This window comes from Epinephelus lanceolatus, chromosome 21 (assembly GCF_041903045.1).
Source record: "Epinephelus lanceolatus isolate andai-2023 chromosome 21, ASM4190304v1, whole genome shotgun sequence".
NCBI classification, from domain to species: Eukaryota; Metazoa; Chordata; class Actinopteri; order Perciformes; family Serranidae; genus Epinephelus; species Epinephelus lanceolatus.
In genome coordinates, this window is record NC_135754.1 from 10,753,398 (window position 1) to 10,776,251 (window position 22,854).

Genomic DNA, 22,854 nt, shown 5'->3' on the forward strand with positions numbered 1-22,854 from the left:
ACTTTGATGCAAATCCATAACTGTCCATAGATCAATACTCTGCTCATGATGCATTGTATATTTCCACATTTAATGAAACAATCAAATGAATGTCGTGGAGTAAAATATGCAAGCATGTCTTCACAAATGCTGGGGAGAAGTAACATTAGACTACAGAAGCCTGATCAGAAAGACAAAATGAGACTGCAGCAGTAAAAAGAAATACTGAGATTTGTTGTATAATTTACAGCTCTATGTAAAAAAATAGGACACCGTTCCAAAGTGCTACGTTCTTCAAATGAAATTAGTGAAAATTGCAATGTCTGTTATTTATACAAAAACAACAGGGAGTTGGCACACCTTTGCTGCCTATTTTCTCTCAAACATTATCTCAGAATAGTTTTCACACCAGGGTGTCAGTTTGCAAAACTCCACACATAAAATGCTACCAATAAATTTGGCTGTAAAATCTTGCATAGCACACACAATGTCATCAAATTAGGTAAAAACTCTTGGAGTACGTTTATCACAATAACACAACACTATGTATACATCACTGACTTTGTAGCATTTCACAATAAGATTGTCATTCGACTTATGTTATCATTTGAGGTGAAAAGTTCAGTATTTGAAATGATGCAGTAAGAAATACTTTAGAAAACTTGTTTTGTTCATTTTATGATGTATTACTGAAGAAAATGAAGTCTAGAGTCTGATTTTACAGTACACTGAGTCCTTCATTATTAAAAAGCAGAATGATGGTTGTGATTGTTCTGCATCAGTTTCCTGTTTCTGTTCTGTATAGTACAAAAAGTCCGTTGCCAAGACAAAGCAATATTGTGACATTATAAAATCTTACATTAGACCAAAAGACTCAACTCTAATAATAAGTCAGAAGTCAAGACAAACTCCTATCTGGTTCTAGCGATTTTAGTTTTAGTTTTTTTTTAATTTTATTCACTCTTCATCAGATTTAATGCTATTTGAGGTTCTGTTAGTAGGCTGTAGTCATTAATAGAATAAATATTTTTTGAAATAAACTAGTCCATAGCCATTGGTAGCTTTGTCACCTTCTACCTATGCCAATCCTCAATGCCTATGTGCAGTTTCACATAGATTGACCACGTCAGTGAATAGAAAAACATGGGACAGACAGAATGACTGACTGACAGAATGACACACTGACAGTTTCCGTGATTATGTACAGCATACCATACCATGACTTAGCCATACCAAAAATTAGAAAAACAAACAAACATTCGTCCACAGGGGGAGCCACAGCGATCGGTCGCATTTTAGCCATTTTTAAGCATTTTTCTGTTGTTATAGCGCCACCCAGTTGCCAATTAGAGTTAAATTTCTCCAGTCATCTTGAGGTGTCCTGTTCTACATATCTACCAAGTTTAGTAAGAATCAATATGCCGGTTAGGCCTAGATAAGAAATTAGCTCTCTAGCGCCCCCATTTTGTTTGATGGGGTCAATAATGGAGGGGTCCCCTCAGATTATGTGTGGTCATATGCCTACAAAGTTGCGTGGTGATCGGTGAAACCCTTGAGATGTTATACACCTTTATGTGATGAGCCACGCCCTCCTCAATATTCATTGCCTTATAGAAGCTCAGTTTTAGTAAGTTTTCCAACTTCTGCCAAGAGAGAACTTTAGATATTGGTCCCTAGATTATGTTCACCGAGTTTCATGCAGATCGGTCAAACTTCCTAGGAAGAGATCAATTTTAAGTTAAAATTCAAAATGGAGGAAAATCTATATAGCTGGAAGTTATGGGGTCTTTGGCAAATTTGTTCATCATGAAGAGAGGCATCTCTGTGCAAAGTTTCATGTCTCTACGACATACGGGGCATGAGATATGCCCATTCAAAGTTTGCTATTTCAATCGAATGCTTTAGCGCCCCCCTTTGGCCAATTGATGTAATATTGCTTCATTTGCATCCTCCCATTACCCTCTACCACTGTGCCAAATTTCACATGGACTGACCAAGTCAGTCAGGAGAAAATTGTGAAACGCAGAGACACCCACAGACAGAGTTTTAGACATTATATAGTAAGACATGCATTTGTTGATTAAAGCTTAAATCCTCTAAGAGGTAGGTTTGACAGTATTTTATTCAGCCTAAATTTGAATCTCTTAGTCAGTCCATTTGTCTTGAGCTCTTAATATTTGTGACAAGAGTTAACAAGTGACCATCTTGCAGTGGGATTACAGTCACAATACAGCAATCCACCACTTAACACAAATGACCAGGTCGACGCCTTGAGCTTTTGGTTACGTTCCTCAGGTCATTCCTGAGCAGTTTTTGCAGCGTGGCACGGTGCCTGTCCTGCTGGGGTGCCACTGCGTACGACAAGTGTTGTTGCCATGAGGGGGTTTATTTTGTCTGCAACAGTGTTCGAGTGGGTGGAGCACATCAAGTAGCATTCACATGAATGTCAAGACCAAAGGTTTCCCAGCAAAACATTGCATTGTAACGAGACGATCAATGTTTTTCACTTGACCCACCAGTTGTTTTAATGTTTTGGCTGATCAGCCTCTGTGGTACTTCCCGCTACATCAGGTGTCTCCAGGGACCACATTTTGCCATTATGACACACAACACACACAAAAACAAGGGATCACAAAGGGAAAACAATACCAGCTGACATGACTTGTCGCAGCTGGTGAAAATAACATAAACTCAAAACTTAAATAAGATCCATACATTGTGTTAGCTGAGAAGGTCACAACCCAAGATAAAATGTGAAAATGAGATGAGCTGCATTTCAATTAATTTCTTATTCATTTTTTTCTACCCACATGGCAGTGGTGGTGAAGTAATTAGCAATTATCTTTTAACACTATGCACCTGAGTTGTTATCATAAGGACGCATTTATTCAGTGATTAGCGTGCACACACTTGTATGAGATATCTGTCATCTAGACATTGAGATTTAGTGTTTTGCACTTAGCCATTAATTAAAAAAAATATTTTACATTTAAAAGTAAGAATGTAGAAAGTTAGTTTGGCTCTTTGGACCAAGAGTTCTGCACAATGAAACACTGTTTCAAAAAACATAAACCAAAGAAACCACATCATAAGACATAATTTAGTGTCTTGAGTGCAACTTAAATGGTCTACAGAGATGAAACAACAGAGGTAAGATAATATTATGAGGTGAGACTTTACTGAGACAACACAAGGGAAATGGGTTTAGGGAATGTAGCAAACAAAGTCAAGATAATTGTGTTGCCAATTTTACATGCACTGTGTGAGTTGGCTTTTTAAGCCCACGTCGGCAACAATTCCCAACCCACTCCTAGCTCTCTAATAAGAGCATAAAAAAGTCCCTACAAACCTCTAAGATACACGAAACTCAAAACTGTGTCTTTCTAACTAAAGAGGTGTTAATGTGTTGGTTGTCTTGCTGTCAGCTTCTAGAAATGTCAACAGTAACTGTTAATTGCTTCCCTGTTTGTTTGTTTTTTTCTTTTCATGAAACAAGTGATCTTTATTTCCTGCCTGAACTGTTTAGTTTGGAGCTGTTGTTTCATCACTGACTCCAAATATTGAACACTGCTCTTCCCTGGGCGTCACTTTTGATGTTTAATTGACACGTCATTAGACTAATTAGCTCATTAGACTTGACATAACATTGGCTCTGCGTAGCGTTCAATAATGCATCGTGTATTCCAGGATATATTTGGCTAGATTTTTCACCATTTACATTCAAATAACTTACTCCAAGTCAGGAAGAAACAGAGTATTGACTTTTAGTGAGCACTTCAGCCCAGAGTCAGTGCAAAACAACCTGAGCTGGCAAACAAGATTTAGTGCAGGATGTGACACAGCAGCTCTGCTGTTAGCTGCCTGTGGAGCTCAGCACCAGGTGAGTCTTTCTAAATGAACTGTAAATTGTTTGGCCTTCATGGGGTTGTGGTGTTGAGCTGATTTAATGTATATGATGCATGAGGTGGTCATGCTCCCTCTGTGTATTGATAATACAATACACCTGAACCCTGCTTAAAGAAACTGTCCATTTGACTTTAATCATGTCAAGGCTGCTCTGGAGTGTTTTCAGTCCAGCTTATTAAGGCTATGGCATTCCTTTGTTACTTTCACTGCTATACACTGTGCTTCACACGTTGCCATAGTCACACACATCACTGTCGTGTGGCACTATAAAGTTACTTGCAATATTTGCTTCAGCTTCTTAATTTTATTTTTTTCTTTTACAAGCACCCCTATTATCTGGTATCTGGACTTTTGTAAGAAAAAAACAGAACAAACCAGTGATTTCCAGACTTTTTCTGCCCTGCTCTCCTCCTCTGAGTCACTATTTAACCCCTAAGTGGTGGGGTGTCATCAGGTGGTGACAATATGGAGAAAATTAGTACCAAATGTGGTGAGTAGAAATAGAATTTTACTGAAAAATCATTATTGAGAACATGAACTACATGTTCCTTTTCACCCATGATGTCATTTCTGTTGTGCAAATGATCCAGAATAATTCTAGCTGCTCTCTGAGGCTGCACATAGACACAATCCATCACAGTCTTTAGTTTTGCAGGTATTTATTAATAGACCAAATATCTGAACAAATTAAAAATTTGATCTAATGATGGTGCTAGATGAAAGTTTAGCCTTTTACCGTCCCTGTAACATTTAATTAAATTTACCTATAACACTTATCCAAGGCATATCCAAAGTTAATTGAAAGCTGTTCTTGTTCCATTTTTAGTATATGTACATGCATGGTCTTATTTGAAACTTAAGTTCCCCCCCAACCGCTGCAAATGCCACTGTCATTGACTTATAGCAGTTTGAACACAATGAAATAAACATTTTTGTGTTTGCTTTTGTCTCTGGGACTTCTTATCTGGAGAACACAGATGACCACAGCCTTACAAAGTCCAAATTCAATGTTGATAACTGTATCGTAGAATGTCAAAATTGCACGTTTTCTAAGGTTTTGTCCAAGTGCTTTACGAAAAAAGAGGGTAAATCAATGTACCGAATGTGTGATTAAGAGTGAAATACAAATCAACAAAGACAAAAATGTCTACTTTATGAGCTTACTGTATAAAAAAAAACACTTGTAAAAAAACTTAAATTAATAAGAAAGACTTTCTCCCCAGGCGGCACGGTGGTGTGGTGGTTAGCACTCTCGCCTCACAGCAAGAGGGTTGCCGGTTCGAACCCGGGCGTGGGAGCCCTTCTGTGCGGAGTTTGCATGTTCTCCCCGTGTCAGCGTGGGTTCTCTCCGGGCACTCCGGCTTCCTCCCACAATCCAAAGACATGCAGATTGGGGACTAGGTTAATTGATAACTCTAAATTGTCCGTAGGTGTGAATGTGAGCGTGAATGGTTGTTTGTCTCTGTGTGTCAGCCCTGCAATAGACTGGCAACCTGTCCAGGGTGTACCCTGCCTCTCGCCCAATGTCAGCTGGGATAGGCTCCAGCCCCCCTGCGACCCTCAAGAGGATGAAGCGGTTAGAAGATGAAGACTTTCTCCCTTTGAGGCATTTGTTTTTTATTTATGTACATTTTAATGGTCTATGGCCATAGGAATGAATTCAAAACTCTTGAGGTCAAGAGTTTCACTGGCTACAAGACCTGTCACTCATCAGACTACCCATTTGCTATTGGCTTGCTCAATAAACTGAGAAGAGAGGCAGGCCGTTCCTTTCAACACATGCCTTCGCTGGCTATTGTAGTCTGTGGAGAGGACATGAAAGTGTTCATTGGTTCTAGTGAGGTGTCAATCAAAAGGACAGAATTCAGCCATCATTTCGATAGCAAGCTCTTATATTATATATATATTTGAAAGTTTGTTGAGAAATATGAACAGTTGAAATGATGCAACAGCAGTCCATCAATATCTATGGATGTGATAATGTGTTTGGACTAAATATTTCACTGGATTTAAATCATCTTGATCTTTGCAAAATATAAGGATTGTTTTTGTTGGAGTATTATCAATTTGTGGATTATGACAAGGCAAAATATGCAAGTTAAACTGTTTCGTTGGTTGTCAGAAGCATTAGTGTAGCTGCAGTGGTGGTTGCATCTTGAAATAGTCCACCTCAACTGAACCTCAAGAATCACAGCTTAGGTCATATGAGCAAACCACTTAAGCACAGCAGCTGTTTACATATAATTATCTATTAAAGAGGTTTGATGGAATCACCCTAGCGATTACACTTAATACTAATGGGGACATGACTGTGTGTTGCAAAGTTCATGGCAATCCACCCAAAAGCTGTCAAGACATTTCATTCAAAACCGCAATGGTGGTGCAAGAGGAAGAACAGGAGTACTAACATCATCAGGAAACATGATATAGGGAGCCTCTCATTTCTTTTGGCAATCCATCAAGAAGATTTTGAGATATCTCAAGGGATAAGTGAAAACTTACGGCGCTAAACAAAAAGCCTCTGGGGCACATGAATATCTGTACACAATTCATTGGCTATCTATGTAATGACTGTTGTCAGTCTGGACCAAAATTGTGGACTGTCTGACCAATCGTCAGATAAACATTCCTGTCCTGAGAGACATGTGGCTAGCTTGTAGCAAGTTAATCAGACTTCCAAATGAAATACAAGGCTTTCTGACTGTAATGACTCGAGATCACCATGGGTCTATAACATTTAGTATTTGACATTTTTGCTCAATGAGTATCATCCAAGGTTCCTGTAGTTTTAACATGGAAGAAAAAGCAGATTTAAGTTGGAATGGCCATTCCTGTCATCTACCTTTGTTGGGAAGAGCCCAAAATTTATTTGTGGCCTTTTTGTCTAGCATTTGCCTCAATTTACTTTCACACTTCGAGGTTGTTGCTGTAACTGAAACCTCTTTTAGCCAACTTGGTATTCATCAAGTTGTGCTGCCAGATGACTGCTTGAATTTTGCTGCCACTCAGAATCAACAAGAAGAACCCACAAGAAACCGGAGTTTGGCTTTTTATGCATGGCTTATGCTAGCAAGATCACAGCTGACTTTGTTTATACAGGAATTTGTGATGGAACATACATGCGCTAACTGCCACCTCTGTCATATAGAACATAATGAACTGAAGTTACATTTAGAAGGCTCATGATTTTGCAAGGTGACTTCCACTACCTGAACAGCAGTGGTAGAGCAGGACTGCATTACAAAATTTATTTTAACTTCACTAACAAACAACTTTATCAGCTACATTGACAAATTCCCTTGTCAGATACTTTAGACAGCAATATGGCTCATTCTCACCTGGGATGTTGTGGATGGTGATGGCAAGGATGAGGAGAACAATTCGTCGCCAGCTGCTTGCTGTCTGTCCAACTCCTTCCTGTTGTTTATTTCCTGTCTCCTGTCCATCTGAGCTGGCCGAAGGAGTTCCTCTCCTCCTCTGGTACACATCTCCATTATCTATTTTATCTGTGCGACATAGGAGAATGTTGTTGAATACAAAATTCTGCAATGACTGTTCAACAATTACACACAGATAAACAGTATGTATCTTACATCAGTTTGGCATGTAAGTTAAGTGAAAGCTTGAACAATCTCATAGTAACCTTTCCAAATAGACAATCCACCAATCTCTGCTACTTTGCAGAGTGACTGGCCAGGTAGACATGGTTCTCTTGGGCTCTCCTTTTTTTCATTTTTGCATTACTTTTTTAAGCACATCTGTCTGTATTGCCAAAAATATCTTCAAGGAAAGACTGTCTGCCTCAGATGTTGTTATTCCCAAGTGTATGATTTATTGTGTGAAGAATACAAAGACCCACAAAAGCCACAAAAGTCTTGGGGGGAGATCAGGGAGGCAGTGTAATGAAGCCAGGAGGTGTCTATCATCTTCCCAGCCCACCTGAGAGGAAGCCATACCATGCCCACTTCCACATGATGAAAGCCGGCTGTCTGACGTCAAGGCCAATAATTGGCTGCAAGCATATGCCACATAAAAAGACTGCTGCCTCCTAGTAAGTGCGCCCATGGCTGTACCCTGCGGTCCCTCCGCCTCACACCCGGCTCGGAGATGACAAAGTTGAAAAGCGTGTCGATTGGGGTGTGGAGTGGTGTGGGATCAGACCCCCGGTGCTAGGATTTGTGTCTGTCTGTCTCTTCAAAATATAACAGCTACATAAGACTGGATATTGGTATTTAAAGGGACATGTTGCTGATTTTCAAACAGCTCTGTGTCACTGGAGTGTGTGCAGATTAATGGTGTTTGGCATTTGCTGGACGATTAGCAGGGAGCTGCTGGCGCTGGAGCAGGGGGAGCCAAACACTGTTCATCTGCACACACTGCCCACACTGTGATAACAGAGCTGGTTGAAAATCAGCATAGTTTTCCTTTAACAGCTGCAGCCAGCTACTGTTAGTAAAATTAAATAAACACAGGGAAGGCACACACATGTAAACCAGACACACAGACACATAAAGGAGTTAGAGGGGCATCAAAACCCAACATCCTACTTCTAAAAAGAGGCATGAGAGGCAGTTGATTTCCTCAGTGTTTTTTGGCAAGGTTGGTGTTCAAAACCACAGATGAACTCAAGCAATAAGATGCCTCTTTGAGTGAGTGCCTGACTTGCTGCGTGCCACAGCAGTAGGCTGGCAACCAATTATCAGGTCTTGACGTACAGCAGTCTGCTTTTGTGAGTGTGGTTTCATCTAAAGTGGGTTGGAAAAACAAGAGATGCAGCTATGAAGAGGCCATGACGGCAGGTTTGTGGACCTGTCTTTAAATGTGGACATTCAGTTACCCAAGGGGAGGGTGGGAGCTAACATTCACTACTCTCTCCACTCACACAGAGGTTGCTAAAAGTTATGGAGTACTTTGCTGAAGACCCCATTAGTATTCAGTGAGAACACTTCACAAGTTGGATGCATTTACAAAAAGGTGCTGAGAACAAATATGTCAAGAGGTGCATCCAATAAAGCCCAACAAAGACACTCAACCCAACATCAAGACTCTTCTTTGAAATGCTTATCATAAACAAGACCCTCAAATTTGTCAGTCGAGCAGCACTGAAGCACTTGCCTTCCAATTATCTGTCACACAATAAAAACTTTCTATGAAGCATTGCACTCAGCAAATAGTTACCCACAAGATATTTGAATCAAAGAGAAACTTACAAGACAAGTAGGTTTATTACAGAGTAGAGCAGATGTGTCTGCCGGCTGCCTCAAGCTTGATTAAGATTTGTGTCATCGAGTCTATAAATGCAGCCTGAGGAACACACTACTAGGATTTTAATCTAATGTAAAAAATGCCCTGGCTTTGTCTCTCTATCTGTCCAATTATCTGCATTGTGATCTCTGTTCGCGTCATGGAAATAAAGCTAATGGTCCGGGATAATCTAATTAGCATAAACCCCCACTGGAAGTTTCACATTTAATATTAAATTTGCTTGACATAAAAAACGGTCAGTAATCATCAACCAAATGGACGTGATGGATAACCTTAGCCTGAGAGGAGTAATGAACACCACGGCATTTAGCTGACTAAATGGTGTAATGTGTTGATGTTTAACAGTTGTGTTCCCAAAGGAGACTGCCTGCAGATAGAAGAGGGTGAAATGCAGAGGATATTAATTTATGCACTGGGAAAAATTTGGGCAACCTCATGATCTCATACACTTCTCATGCCATGGGAAAACCAAATACCAGCATATTCAGGTTGCAGCAAATGCCAATAATGTTCAACGGATTTAACAAATTTCTGTTGCAGTACAACAAGTTACTACAACTTGCTCACATGAACCAATCTGAGTTTTCTTTTTGCTGCTTTTAATTGTAAAGTCAGTGATTTGCAGCTAATATGTTAAACACACTACAGCTAAGGTTTATCATGTTTTTCCACTTTTCACCCGTCTTTAATGGAGCCTGGAGTGTGCCACCAAGATGATCACTGATTGCATTAATAAATTGATACATTTAAGCAACTGTAAATTGACTGCTGCATTCAAACCTACAATAACATACTTTCTGGCCACTTGGGAGCAGCAGAAACAAGCTGTAAACACAACACTGACACTAGTATTATCCCCTTTTAAGTTGAGGATTTTGTCATAGAGTAGGACTTGTTCAACTGTGCAAACACAGCCTCTCTCTTTAATTCCTTTAACCACCTTCCTTGTAGCTCTCCCAAGCTCTTCCAAAAACCTGATATCAAAGCCCTCCATAATGGTTAATATGTTTTTCCTTCTGACCAGAAATGTGGGCTTATCAACGCACAGAGCTGATCGTAAATAGGCGAGAGGCCATGTGTGGCAAACTACGACAAAAACCCCAGCTGAGATGCATTTTCTGAATGCGCTGTATACATGTCCAAAGAATGCTCCTTAAACCTGAATAATATTAGCATTTCCCACGTCTTCATCGGAAAATGATACATTTGAAATAAGGCCTAATTCAGACTATCTACACAGAATATGCTGTTAACATGATCCGCATCCAATTCAGAGTATTGTCATATTTGGAATAATAATGGAATATTTGTGTGCATGTAAACATAGTCACTCTGCCAACTTTGTCAGCCTGCTTTTTGGTGCTGGGCAGGTAGTGAGATTTTTATAGTACTTTCTCTGAAATTAGCCGTCTGCTGTGTCTGGAACCGACGCCAAAAGAGTGATGAGGATGGAAAAAAAACAGCACAATTTCATAAAACCAAAACAATGTCCCAAAAGATGCTTTAAAACTCTGTAAAGCTGAGGAGAACTACAAAGGCGGGTGATAATTCTCTGTGGGATCTGTCACTACAAGCGACACCTCTCACATAAAATTAACAATGTGCTCCATTGTCAGTACAAAGACACTGATAATAGCCACTTTAATAATACATGAAATATTAAATCTCACCTTTGGCCTTTCATCTACAGATTTTGTACATTAGGCAGTGATACCATACAATTCCCATGCTTGTTCCTGGTCACTGGAGAGGGCAGCAGCACTGTGTAACAATTAACAGCTCAGTAATTGCCCCCCTAAAAGGATTTATTCTACTCGGCAAATTTAATGACATTTTTAGTATTTTATTCCTTTTTTTTACTTTTTACAGTATAATTTAAATGCAAATTTAATGAAAGTTATAATTGTTTTTGAATGTATTCATTTATTAATAGACTGTAATTAAACATTTAATCATCTCTGTAGTAACTCTGCAGACTCCATAATTTTTACCTCTTACCCCCCTGCAACCTGTCAATTCTAATCACCACCTGCTTCCATCTCTTTCTCCTCCTCCCCATCCTTCCTTCCTTCCTTCCTTTCGTCTCTCTCTCTCTCTCTCTCTCTCTCTCTCTCTCTCACATGCATTCCCAGACACAAGAAATTGACCTCTATTAGTGCATTCCAAGTGTCTCATTTTTTGCCGTGTAGGTGGCAGTAAATTGGAATTATTTGGCGTGCAAAGGTCAAATGATATAGACTTTTGCTCATGGTGCATCCTCAGTCACTGGATGTTTTTAATGGCCAAAAGCCCTCCATCCATTTTTATCCAACAGATCTTCCTGAAGCATTTAACAATAACAAAAGGCTATGTGTACATACACTACGAAGAGCATGTGCTACAAGCTACAAACACAAGTTACAAACCATATGTATAATTATATAATGTTGCTGAGAAACACATGTATATTTTCATGATGAAATAAATATCATAATGCAATCCAGCACCAAAGAGCTACAATGAATACTACCTTTGTGAAGCCTGTAATGTTCTCTTTGTTTTGAGACTGGCACAGGAGTATTGATTCAACTTTGTGGTCATTTATATTTTTCACTTAGTGGTGTTGATACATCGGATTATACTATATTGAATGATGCACTATTCACTAAGTCTCCCTGAGTGCCAGGGCCAGTGATGTCGGTTTAAATAAAAGACTGACTTAAGCCTCAGAAATTAATATGAACTTCTCTCTGACATGATCTCTTCAAAAAGTGACATGTTCCCATACCGTTCTCACAGATAATGATTACTGCAGGGTGGCTGTGGTGACCCTTTCACCCTCTGTTCTGTCTATTGTATTACATAGAAATCAGGTTTGGCAATTCGCATGGCTGGAAAATCAGAGCTGCATCAACAATGTCAATTTAATTTCTTAAAATTAACCTTGTTCTGATAAGATAAAAAAAAAAAGGTCACATTTATTATATGCACAAGTAGCATCTTGACGTTACTCAGTATTCAAATATAATTTTTTAAAGAGCAGCTGCGTAGTTGGGTAATTATGGTAATAATGACAAACTGCTGGAAAGTCAGGTCTTAAAATGTTTTGACTGACACCTAAAGCTGACAGACATACATATTTTTATAAATCTCACCTGTTGTGTTAACTCACACTACACTAAATCTGCCTCTCTATCCAACCAGAACCTGCAATGTTTATGCTCACACTGTCCAGATCAACTGAAAAAACAGATAAAGTGGCGGCATTACTTTGTTCTATTCTACTGTGAAGACAAAGTAAAAATATGGAGCCGCAGATGTCCGAAAGATGCAGACAGTATGTTCTGTCTGCTCTGTATTGAGGTTCCATTTTATATCACACCAATAACAAATAAGGAAGTATGCATGAAACACATCTTCTGACAAGCATAAAACTGAAGTAACACTGAGAAAATAAAGTAAGCTCCAAATAAATTTCCTGCAACCAAATCACCTGAATAAACACTGGCATTGCCTATGTTTCTGCAAACCATGTTAAATTTGTACATTTTATATGCGGCGTATAGGTTGAAACTTTACAATTGTTTAAAGTTTATATTGTGACAATGCCTTGGTTAACGTATGGTTTGGTCTGGCACAAAAACCACTTGGTAAGGGTTAGGCAAAAATCATGCTTTGGCTTAAAATACACAGTTTGATTGAAAGAAACAGGGCTGGAAATATCCCGAATTTGTTAAAAAAATACCTGCTTATGTCGCTACAAACAATGTCCCTATCTCTCATAAAAAACTACCTGCTTTTGTTGCTACAATGAGCCCAAAAATGTCCCTTCCTCTCGTTAAAAAATACCCACTTTTGTCGGTAAAAACATAGCTGGAAATGTCACTACCTCTCATTAAAAAACACCTGCTGTTGTTGGTTCAAACAGGCTGAAAATGTCCCTACCTTTCATTAAAAAACACCTGCTTTTATTGCCACAAAAGGGCATGAAATGTTCCTATCACTCATTATAAAATAGTCACTTTTCTTCCTAGAACAACAGCGTAAATTATCCCTACCTCTCATTAAAAATACCTGCTTCTGTTGCTACAAATACAGCTAAAAATGTCCCTACATGTCTTATAAAAATACCAGCTTTTGTCGCAATGAAAACTACTGGAAATGTCCCTTTTTCTCATTAAATAATGCCTGCTTTTGTCACTACAAACAGGCAAAAAAAATGCCCCTATCTCTCTCACTTTTGTTACAGCAAACATGGCTAGAAATGTCCCTACTTCTGTTAAAAAAAACCAACTTTTGTCGCTACAAACATGGCTGGAAATGTCCCTGCCTCTCATTAAAAAATACCCACTTTTGTTGCTACAAACAGGGCTGGAAATGTCACTACCACTCATTAAAAATACCCGCTTTAATTGCTACAAAAGGGCTGGAAATGTCCCTACCACTCATTATAAAATAGTCACTTTTGTCACTAGAAACATGGCTTGAAATGTCCCCACCTCTCATTAAAATATACCTTCTTTTGTTGCTACAAACATGGATAGAAATGTCACTACCTCTCCTTAAAAAATACTCCTTTTGTTGCTACAAATACAGCTAGAAATGTCCCTACCTCTCATTAAAAAATGCCTGCTTTTGTTGGTCTTGAACAGTGGTACACTACTGTCTACTGCTTGGCAGATGCTTCACCAAAGTGTTACATCATCCACCATCTCTTCCTGATGAGAAACTCAGCTCAAATACATGTAATCTTAACTACATCACATTAGCAATGTTGATATGACATATATCAAACATACAAATTTAACATATTCATGGCCTGCAAAAACATGCTTGTACAATGCCAACATTTTATTCTAGTGACGGCTTATTTTTTCATTCTTCATTTTATTTGTATCATTATTTTTACAGAGTGTCTGGTTGTTTGTTTACTGATGCTAGCACAGAGCTAATTTTGCACCTAGAAATAAAAATAAATAGAGAAATACAGAATGGAGCCTGAGAAGGTGTGCAAACACAAATAAGCAGAGGCAAATGTTGCATTAGAGTAGACAAACAATACTTGGGGGGTGTATGGGAATGCATATGTATGTAGTGGTGCACATGCATGACAAGGTTCAAAAAATCTATACCACATAATCAAGGTAATCAGATAAGATGGTTGTGCACCAAACCTTTACAAATTTGGTGGAACAATTGCTCATTAAATAAAAGGACAAAAACATTCGAAACAGACAGACTGGAGCAAACTGAAACATAATGAGACATTATAAAAGCCACACACCGTAAACCTGACAAGACAGCGTGCCAGGTTAAGACTGAGGAGGACTGTCATTACGATGGTGGTTTGCATTAGAGAAAGTCAATATTATATGAATTGACAGCTACTGAAGCCTGTTCTGTCTGTCTTACTCTCACACACTTACGAAACGTTTCTCAAACATAGGGAACTTTGGGCTTTTGTTAGGGATTATTTTCAATGTGGATGAATGCACATTTGGAGCACTAGTGGATATTTACAGGATTAGCACGGTGTACATTGTAATGAAACAACATTCAGCGCCGAGTCCAGCGCCATGTGGGGTCTTAAGAGGGCTTAGACCCCTCAGTTGTTCTTTGTGCCCCCCTCTTTTTAAGCTTTATGTATCTATACAATTACTGGCTGAGATACATGAGACTACTAGAGCAGTGCTGTCCACAGTACTGAAACGGAGTAGAGGAGACAGAAAGAGACCTGCAAGCGGCAAACACTTCTTTATTATGTGCCCTCCCCTGCTGATTTTGAAGCTGATTCCTAAGTGGAAAACAAATATTTAGCGCTCTGCTAGTGCTGTTTTTAAATGAATCTGACGAGTAAATGTCTTCTTTATCAATCAATCAATCACTTTATTTATAGAGCACTTTTCATACATAAAATGTATCACAAAGTGCTGTACATTACAGAACACAAGCAGGAAAGGATCAGGGGGTACAAAATAAAATACAAATACCCCCCAACCAACCCCCCAGCCCACATTTAACACAGACCCCCCCCCCCCCCCCCCCCCCCTCACACACACACACACACACAAAAACAAGTCAGGACTCAGCAGGAAGCCACAGAGGACTGAGGAAACGCTATCTTGAACGAAAATGGGGAAACACAGGAGCTAAAACTAAACTGATAAAACCATGACAAGATATAGGAAAGTAAAACTGTTTTAAAACCAAACAATAAAAGAAAATAAACAAAGTGTTAAAACATAGGATAGTAACTCTGAGACTAAAGTGGAGTAAAATACATAAGATTAAAAGAGTAAACTAAAAGAGAGGCTAAAAGAATAAAGCAAAAAAAAAAAAAAAAAAAAATCAGCTAAAAGCCAGACTAAAAAGGTAGGTCTTTAGTTTGCTTTTAAAAATATGAACAGTAGGTGCTGCTCTCAGGTCCTCAGGTAGACTGTTCCACAGATGGGGGCCATAGTAATGAAATGATGCCTCACCGTACGTTTTGGTTCTAACTTTGGGAACTATTAAAAGACCACTACCTGAGGACCTGAGGGCTCTACTGGGCTCATATGGTAAAAGCAAATCAGATAAATAAGAAGGACCAAGACCATTAAGAGATTTATAAACTAATAAAAGAACCTTAAAATCTATTCTAAAAGATACAGGTAGCCAATGCAGAGATTTTAAAATTGGTGTAATGTGAGCTCTCCTTCTGGTCTTCGTCAGCATGCGTGCAGCAGAATTTTGCAGCAGCTGAAGCTGTGAGATATTCTTTTTAGGAAGACCAGAGAGGAGGGCATTACAATAATCAATTCTGCAGGTAATAAAAGCATGGATAAGAGTCTCTGCATTAGCTTGAGAGAGAAACTGGCGCACTCTGGAGATGTTCTTAAGATGATAAAAAGCCGTTTTGGTAACATCTCGTATGTGTGATCCAAAACTGAGATTAAAATCAAATGTAACACCCAGATTTTTAACTCATTTGCAGGGATTAAAAGACAGTGCCTGGAGTTTGTTCTCCAGTTTCTCTCTCTCTGGACCTGTACCGATGACTAAGACCTGGGTTTTGTCTTGGTTGAGCTGCAAGAAGTTGTCTGCCATCCAGGACTGGACGTCTAAAATGCAGTTAAAAAGGGCATCAATTGGCCCTGTGTCATCAGGAGACACGGCCATGTAAAGCTGTGTGTCATCAGCATAGCTGTGAAAGTTAATGCTGTGTCTCCTGATGACATCTCCTAACGGTAACATATAGAGATTAAAAAGTGTAGGACCTAAAATTGAGCCCTGGGGAATGCCACATTCCATTTCATAGGTTCTTGATGAGCGTTCCCCAGTGCTAACATAAAATTTCCTACCATTCAGATATGTTTTAAACCAGCAACAGTTTGGCTTCTTGATGTGAGTTTTAATACTTTTGGACAACAATGGAGCCCTATGGTGCAGAGGAAGTAGATACATCAGGCCTTATTCTTCAAGTTTAGGCCTTGTTTCTCATTTTTACTGAAACCTGCTGTACATCTTCTGTCAGCTGCGAGCCCTTCCTTTAAGTCTCTGTAGCTTTAAATCTGGCAGAATTCTTTGAAATAGTTTTTCCAGGTTATTTAGGACTTTGATGGCCCCGTAGTTTGCAAGAGGACAGGGAAAGGATTTTTGGCAGTGGGGTTATATGACCACCACTGCTGATTTCAAGCACTGCAGTTTCTGGGTGTGCTGTTGTATTTCAGTGACAGGTCTGATTAGCGAATGGATGATGTTGTTGTTGCAGGTACATGAGTGGGAACAAAGCCCTGGCTCTCAACTGCTTCTTTCCGCTGTGCCACTTACTTGCTCAGGAAGCCCTCTCTGCATGTTCTTTATTTTTGTTCCTTCAGTGTGGTAGACCACAGCAGAGGAGAAAGGGCACTTTGCTAGGGAATCATTAAGGTTCATTGAACGTTCGCTTTCTTTGGGGAGCATTTGGATGAGATTGCTCTTTGCTTCAGGGCAGATGGTTTTGGGTGACATAGCAGAAGAGGGGTGCATCAATTGGTGGCTGATGACCTGTACTGTTGCCCTTTACTGTATTGCAATTATATCGCTTGTATGAATACAGCTGAGTATCAAGTTGGGGAAGCTGAGGATTGGTCCCTGGAAGTTCAAAGTTGGTCACTGCCCACAATACAGCAGGAAAGATTATTTTCCCAGCCTTTCCAGAGAGGCAAACATAAATGGAGCTGGGTATAGTGAAGTATGTTGGCTCATCACTGTTTAACTACTCAAAGCCAGTGTACTTTGTTAGCACAGGCAGCATGTATTTGTTTAGATCTGTGCAGTATTTGTCCTTCTGCCAATGATTTGGTGGATTGTTATTGGAATTTCTTGTTTGTTTGGTTCCTCCTCAGCTTGGTCAGAAGGTCTTTTAATTTACTTTCTAGGGTTTAGTTCCACTGGCCTGTTTTAAAGAGGAGTGACTTGAAATGTGTTTTCGGACAATGTGTGCTAGTTAACAACCAGAAAGCAGCAGGACTTTGGTTTTTATCTACATAGTTTCTGTTAGTATCTGATTCTAAAATCTGCCGGGGACAACTAACCTGGAAATCCAGGTCCCCGCCCCAGCAAATTCGAATTTGCTCTGCACGGGGATCTGGCCCCAACAAGCAGAGCCCGGTGAATCGCCATCGGACCAATCAGATCAGTCTAGCTGACAGAGGCGGGCTCTGGGCGGGCGTAACATGATGAGGACATGATGACTCCATAGGAGTCGAAAAGTAAACAGCCAAGATGGCAGCCGGCGAAGGACCGCGTCCATTCAATTTAGCTTTCGAAGAAACGCTATAACTACACTTATCTTTTTCCTTGAGTGAGGAACAGAAAACTGCCCTAGAAACCTTCGCTTTCAGGAAGGATATTTTTGCCGTTTTGCCGACAGGATACGGCAAAAGCATAATATATCAGTTAACCCCACTGGTCGGCAAGCCAATGGGGCTTAGTGCAATGAATATGTCACCTTGTTTTTTGCTCTGATTGGCTATCGTGCTATCCAATTGCGTGCAGCGGGGGAGCGTGTTGTGTTTTGTGGGTTGAGAAGTTCTAAAGAGGTGTTGCTTATGCTTATGATTGGCCAGTCTGCATTTGAAGGCAGGACATAGCAGAGTCAACTGTGTTGTTCTTGTCTTTTACAGCTTTTAAACTTGACACCACTATCCAGAGTAAGAACGTGTTGTTGTTATGCAGTTGCTACGTCTCAGTGGAAGAAGTGGAAGAACAAGACCATAACTCACAATTTAGATTTTCATGAAACCAGACGGTGTTTACTGCCTCTGCTGACACACATTAATGTGGTCTGTCATTTCAGGAAGGAGATATTAGAGCAGACAGCAGGAAAAATAAATCACCCACATCCTAAATTAATTACCCCAAGGAGGTTTAGGTAAACACTGCTTCCCAGTTGGTAGCTTAGATTTACAGGAAATTTGATTAGCCTGTGAAGGTAGCTTTGAGGAGCTGTCCTGCTTGGATTGCCTTGCACACTTGAATGAAGACAGGAGGTACACCCACTGCACACACACATCTCATTAGGGCATATTTTTCAGTCTCCTCCAAACACTTAGCAGAGTAGCCTGTTACTTTGATTGACAGGTGGGTGGAAACACTTCATTGAGATGATTAGCGTTCTACGGTGGAAGTCTCAAAGTGGCTCTGACTGACCTTGGAAAACCCACACAAATTCTCCTTGACAATAAAAACCACCATAGAATATTTTATAACTTGCTAGTTATTTATTTATTTATTTTTTGTTTTTTGTTTTTTTACGTAGCATTTTGTTATCAACATCTACCTCCACCTTCATTCTCTTTCACCCATTTCTCTGTCTCTTCCACCCACGCACTCACTCTCTCACACACTCTCTGACAGTCTCACATCTCTACCTTACAGCCCAGCAGTCTCACTCAGATATGCTTCTCCCCTCTCCTGCGGTCCCTCTGTCCGTCCGTGCTGATTGTGATTTCTGCGTCCACAACCCCCAAGTAAAACCCTCTCCTTGGCTCTGGCCTGCTGACCCTATATCTTTATTTTTTCTCTCCACTGCTTCTCATTAATCACCCTCCTCCTCCTCCTCCTCCTCCTCATTGTCTTCTGTGTCACGCTTCACCTACACAGCTCTGTCCTCGCTCTCGGTGACTCTGCCTTTGTCAACACCAATGACAGCACTAGCACCAAGGCTAAGTAACACATTCCACATGTAAGGAATTCTGTTAAACTTACAAATCCAATAAATAAGTTCCACTAACTTATTTGTTTAACAGTGGAAACTGTAACCACAGTTAGAGTGATCAGGTAGCTTGGGATGAAACCTTCCTATACAAATACTATTCAAGTAATTTGCTAATAGTAATCAAGTAGTCCACTGACAGCGTTAATTCTTTTTATACATGACAATATACATAAAAACAATTTAGTGTAATCCTATTTTTTATTTATTTATTTATTTTTCTCCCATGATACTTTGCCTTGCAATAACTTGTCTGCTTCTAGCTGGCTACCTGAGGCTGCTGCTGCTGCATGCACACTGAAATCCTGACAGGCAGAAGGTCATTCTCTCTCAATGAAAAACATAGCGTGTGCCCTCGAAGCTTCTTGCTGCTTGTCAGGGCTCCTAGTGTTGGAGACAGAAAACTAATGCGCATGGCGAAAGCACCTGTGGTTGAAGCTGCCCTCGTAAGATGGATTAATAATACCTGTCACATAATGCGCCCGGAAAGATACGGCCACACTCCATTTGCAAACATTAAATAAAATTCAGTAGATAGTGAAACTGTGTATTTCATTACTTTATATTAACATAATAAATATACAAACACTACTTATAGTGATCAATTTGACCTGGACAGACGTATCGCTAAGAGGTTTCCACCGTATATGAGATATTTCATATATTATAATTCCATCTCAATCATGTAAGATGCATACTGTGTCAAGAACGCATCACAACTAGATATACATGTAAATGCCTACTTTGCATATTTCAGTTAGTTATAAAGCTTTATTGAGTGATTGTAAATAGTTACGAGTTCTTTACAGTTGGCTGAAAAATGTGTATAAAAGGGGTTTGAAGAATTGAGATCATATGAAATATGTCAACTGAGAGGTAGACTTGGAAGATCAATGCCACTTTTGGTTAGCTTAGCATCATTCTCGGAACCCATCGGCTGTATTCAGCGTCTGACTTCCGGCAGACGGCGATACAGCCTCTGGGGGCAGACCCCCGATTTTTTGGCATTCTGGTTTGATTTGGGCGGAGGAGGTGAATTTCCGTTTCCGACTTCCGTTTATATATAAGTAAATATGCTGACCCATTGCGATGGATTCAGAGATTGCAGTGACGCCAATTATGTTGCACCTCGTTAGTTCACCGCACGGAGCGTTTAACCTGGCAACAACTGCAGCCAGCTCAAACGTGATGGGCCAATATCACGCGGACTACAAACAGCCTACAACCGGAAACCAGGGCTCTTCCGCTCTTCTTCCGGACGCAAGATCTCCGGGGTTTGCCTACAGACTCTACATTCACTGAATGTAGAGTCTGTATATAGAGACTAGCTTAGCACTAAAATGACTTAAAGCAAATAACTCTTCTGTAAAACCATCACTTGGTATTTCCTTTAAATGTTGAAATTTTCTTTTAAAATATTTTTTCTTTCTTTCATTATTTCAAAAACACTGACTGGAATTATAAATTGTTGTTACAGTGCGTTATAAAGCATTAACAGTTTCCGTTTGTCAAAATCATTCACAGGTGCCCTTATTTTGGTCTTGTGTGTATGTTACAAAGTACTGAAGCAATACCATTATGTATGATGTGTATGAGGACACATATAGGGTTGGGCCGGTGTAAACATTTTCCAACAAGTTTGAAAATAAGCCAGAATACATGTTTTTCAGAGTTTGAACTGGGCCTCTTAGTTCAAGTCATGGGAAATCGAAATGCTGCAGCAAATAATGATATGTTAGATAAATGTGTGTAAGGAGATAAGTGTGCTTCCAACTTTGTCTAATGCATTTTGCTTTTGCATGCACACAAGAACACAGTGGACAGATTCTGAAATTGAGCAACCATTTGGATGATTACATCTATTTTAGCTTGTTTAGCTATTGGACAAAAAATAAATAAATCTGCAAATGTTGGTTACAGGGTGTTCATCTGCCATCCTGCACTGCGTCACATGCGTGTATGTGTATCTCACACTAACACAAGCCTACTTAACACATCTCTCACACAGCCTCAATTCCCACCTGTTGTCTGTCATCACCTTGGGTACTCATTAGCAACAGCCGCCTCAGCAGCCATAGGAAAATCATTCTGCTAATAAACAATAAACATTGTTATAGTTAGTGATTTATTACCATTAATATGCAGTTACAAATGAATCCTGCTGTGCCAGCCACTCATATTGGCAACAGTTACCCTGACAACCTAGGAACATTGACTTGGAAAAATGAAAATGGCTCAGGTGACCTTCCTTGAGAACAGACAGTGGTGTGACAAAGGTGGGGGATCAACTCATATTGTTTTCATTGCAATCTGACTCTTTTTAGCTTTTTACCTTTTTTTGTGGGTCAAATTTCTATAATGTCTTGATATTGCCAGTCCAAATGATGTTGTTGATTAAATTCCCCGACATTAATTATTATTATTATGACTTTAATTCTCTGACATGTCTCTTTGTCTTATCACTTATCTTTGTTGGTAACTGACCAAGTGCAATTAAAGCTCAGCAGATCCTTTTAAAGCTGCACTAATCAATATTTTCATATGAATAATAGGTCAAATGACTAGTAGGGGTCGTTTGTAGTCAAGAACCAACAGAGAATTATCCCTGCGCTCCCCTTAGCTCTATATGAAAGGAAAACTTCACCCCCCAAATGACCCTTTATACTGTATATAAATTACTATTCTGTGTTACACAGAATTTGCGAAGAACACTTTGTTTTTTTTGTATGCATCAGCTGAAGAAATAATACAATAACAGAGACAATTCTTGATGAAGTTATAGGGGGGAAGAAAGATGATTTAAATGACTTTGGATGTGGCATGGTTGTTGGTGCCAGTCAGGCTGGTCTGAGTATTTCAGAAACTGTTGGTCTACTGGGATTTTCACACACAACCATCTCTAGGGTTTACAGAGGATGGTCCAAACAAGACAAAATATCCAGTGAGCGGCAGTTCTCTGGGAGAAAATGCCTTGTTGATGCCAGATGTCAGAGGAGAATGGCCAGACTGGTTCAAGATGATAGAAAGGCAACAGTAACTCTAAAACCTCCTCCTTACAACCAAGGTATGCAGAAGACCATCTCTGAACCAACAACACAGCAGATGAAGCAGATGGGCCACAGCAGCAGAAGACCACATGTCAGCTAAGAACAGGAAACTGAGGCTACAATTCGCACAGGCTCACCAAAATTGGAACATGAAAGCACAGATCCATCCTGCCTTGTATCAACTGTTCAGGCTGGTGGTAGTGGTGTAATGGTGTGGGGGATATTTTCTTGGCACACTTTGGGCCCCTTAGTACTAACTGAGCATCATTTAAACGCCACAGTATTGTTGCTGACCATGTCCATCCCTTTATGACCACAGTGTACACATCTTCTGATGGCTACTTCCAGCAGGATAACACCCCTACGGGTTGGGATTGAGTTACTGCCCCAAGCGAAGGATTTCAAGTATCACAGGGTATTGTTCATGAGTTAGGGTAGAAT

At 39.8% G+C, this 22,854-nt stretch overlaps 1 protein-coding gene across 3 annotated transcripts in view; it reads right to left on the bottom strand.

The window, feature by feature from the left end:
- The window catches only part of slc39a11 (solute carrier family 39, member 11), a 198,783-nt gene that overhangs the window by 25,427 nt on the left and 150,502 nt on the right, over positions 1 to 22,854 (bottom strand). For all 3 annotated transcript variants that reach the window (XM_033612248.2, XM_033612247.2, XM_078163216.1), the window contains exon 6: positions 7,224 to 7,391. In XM_033612248.2, the coding sequence (XP_033468139.1) occupies positions 7,224 to 7,391 (168 nt within the window). The remainder of the gene's footprint in view (positions 1 to 7,223; positions 7,392 to 22,854) is intronic.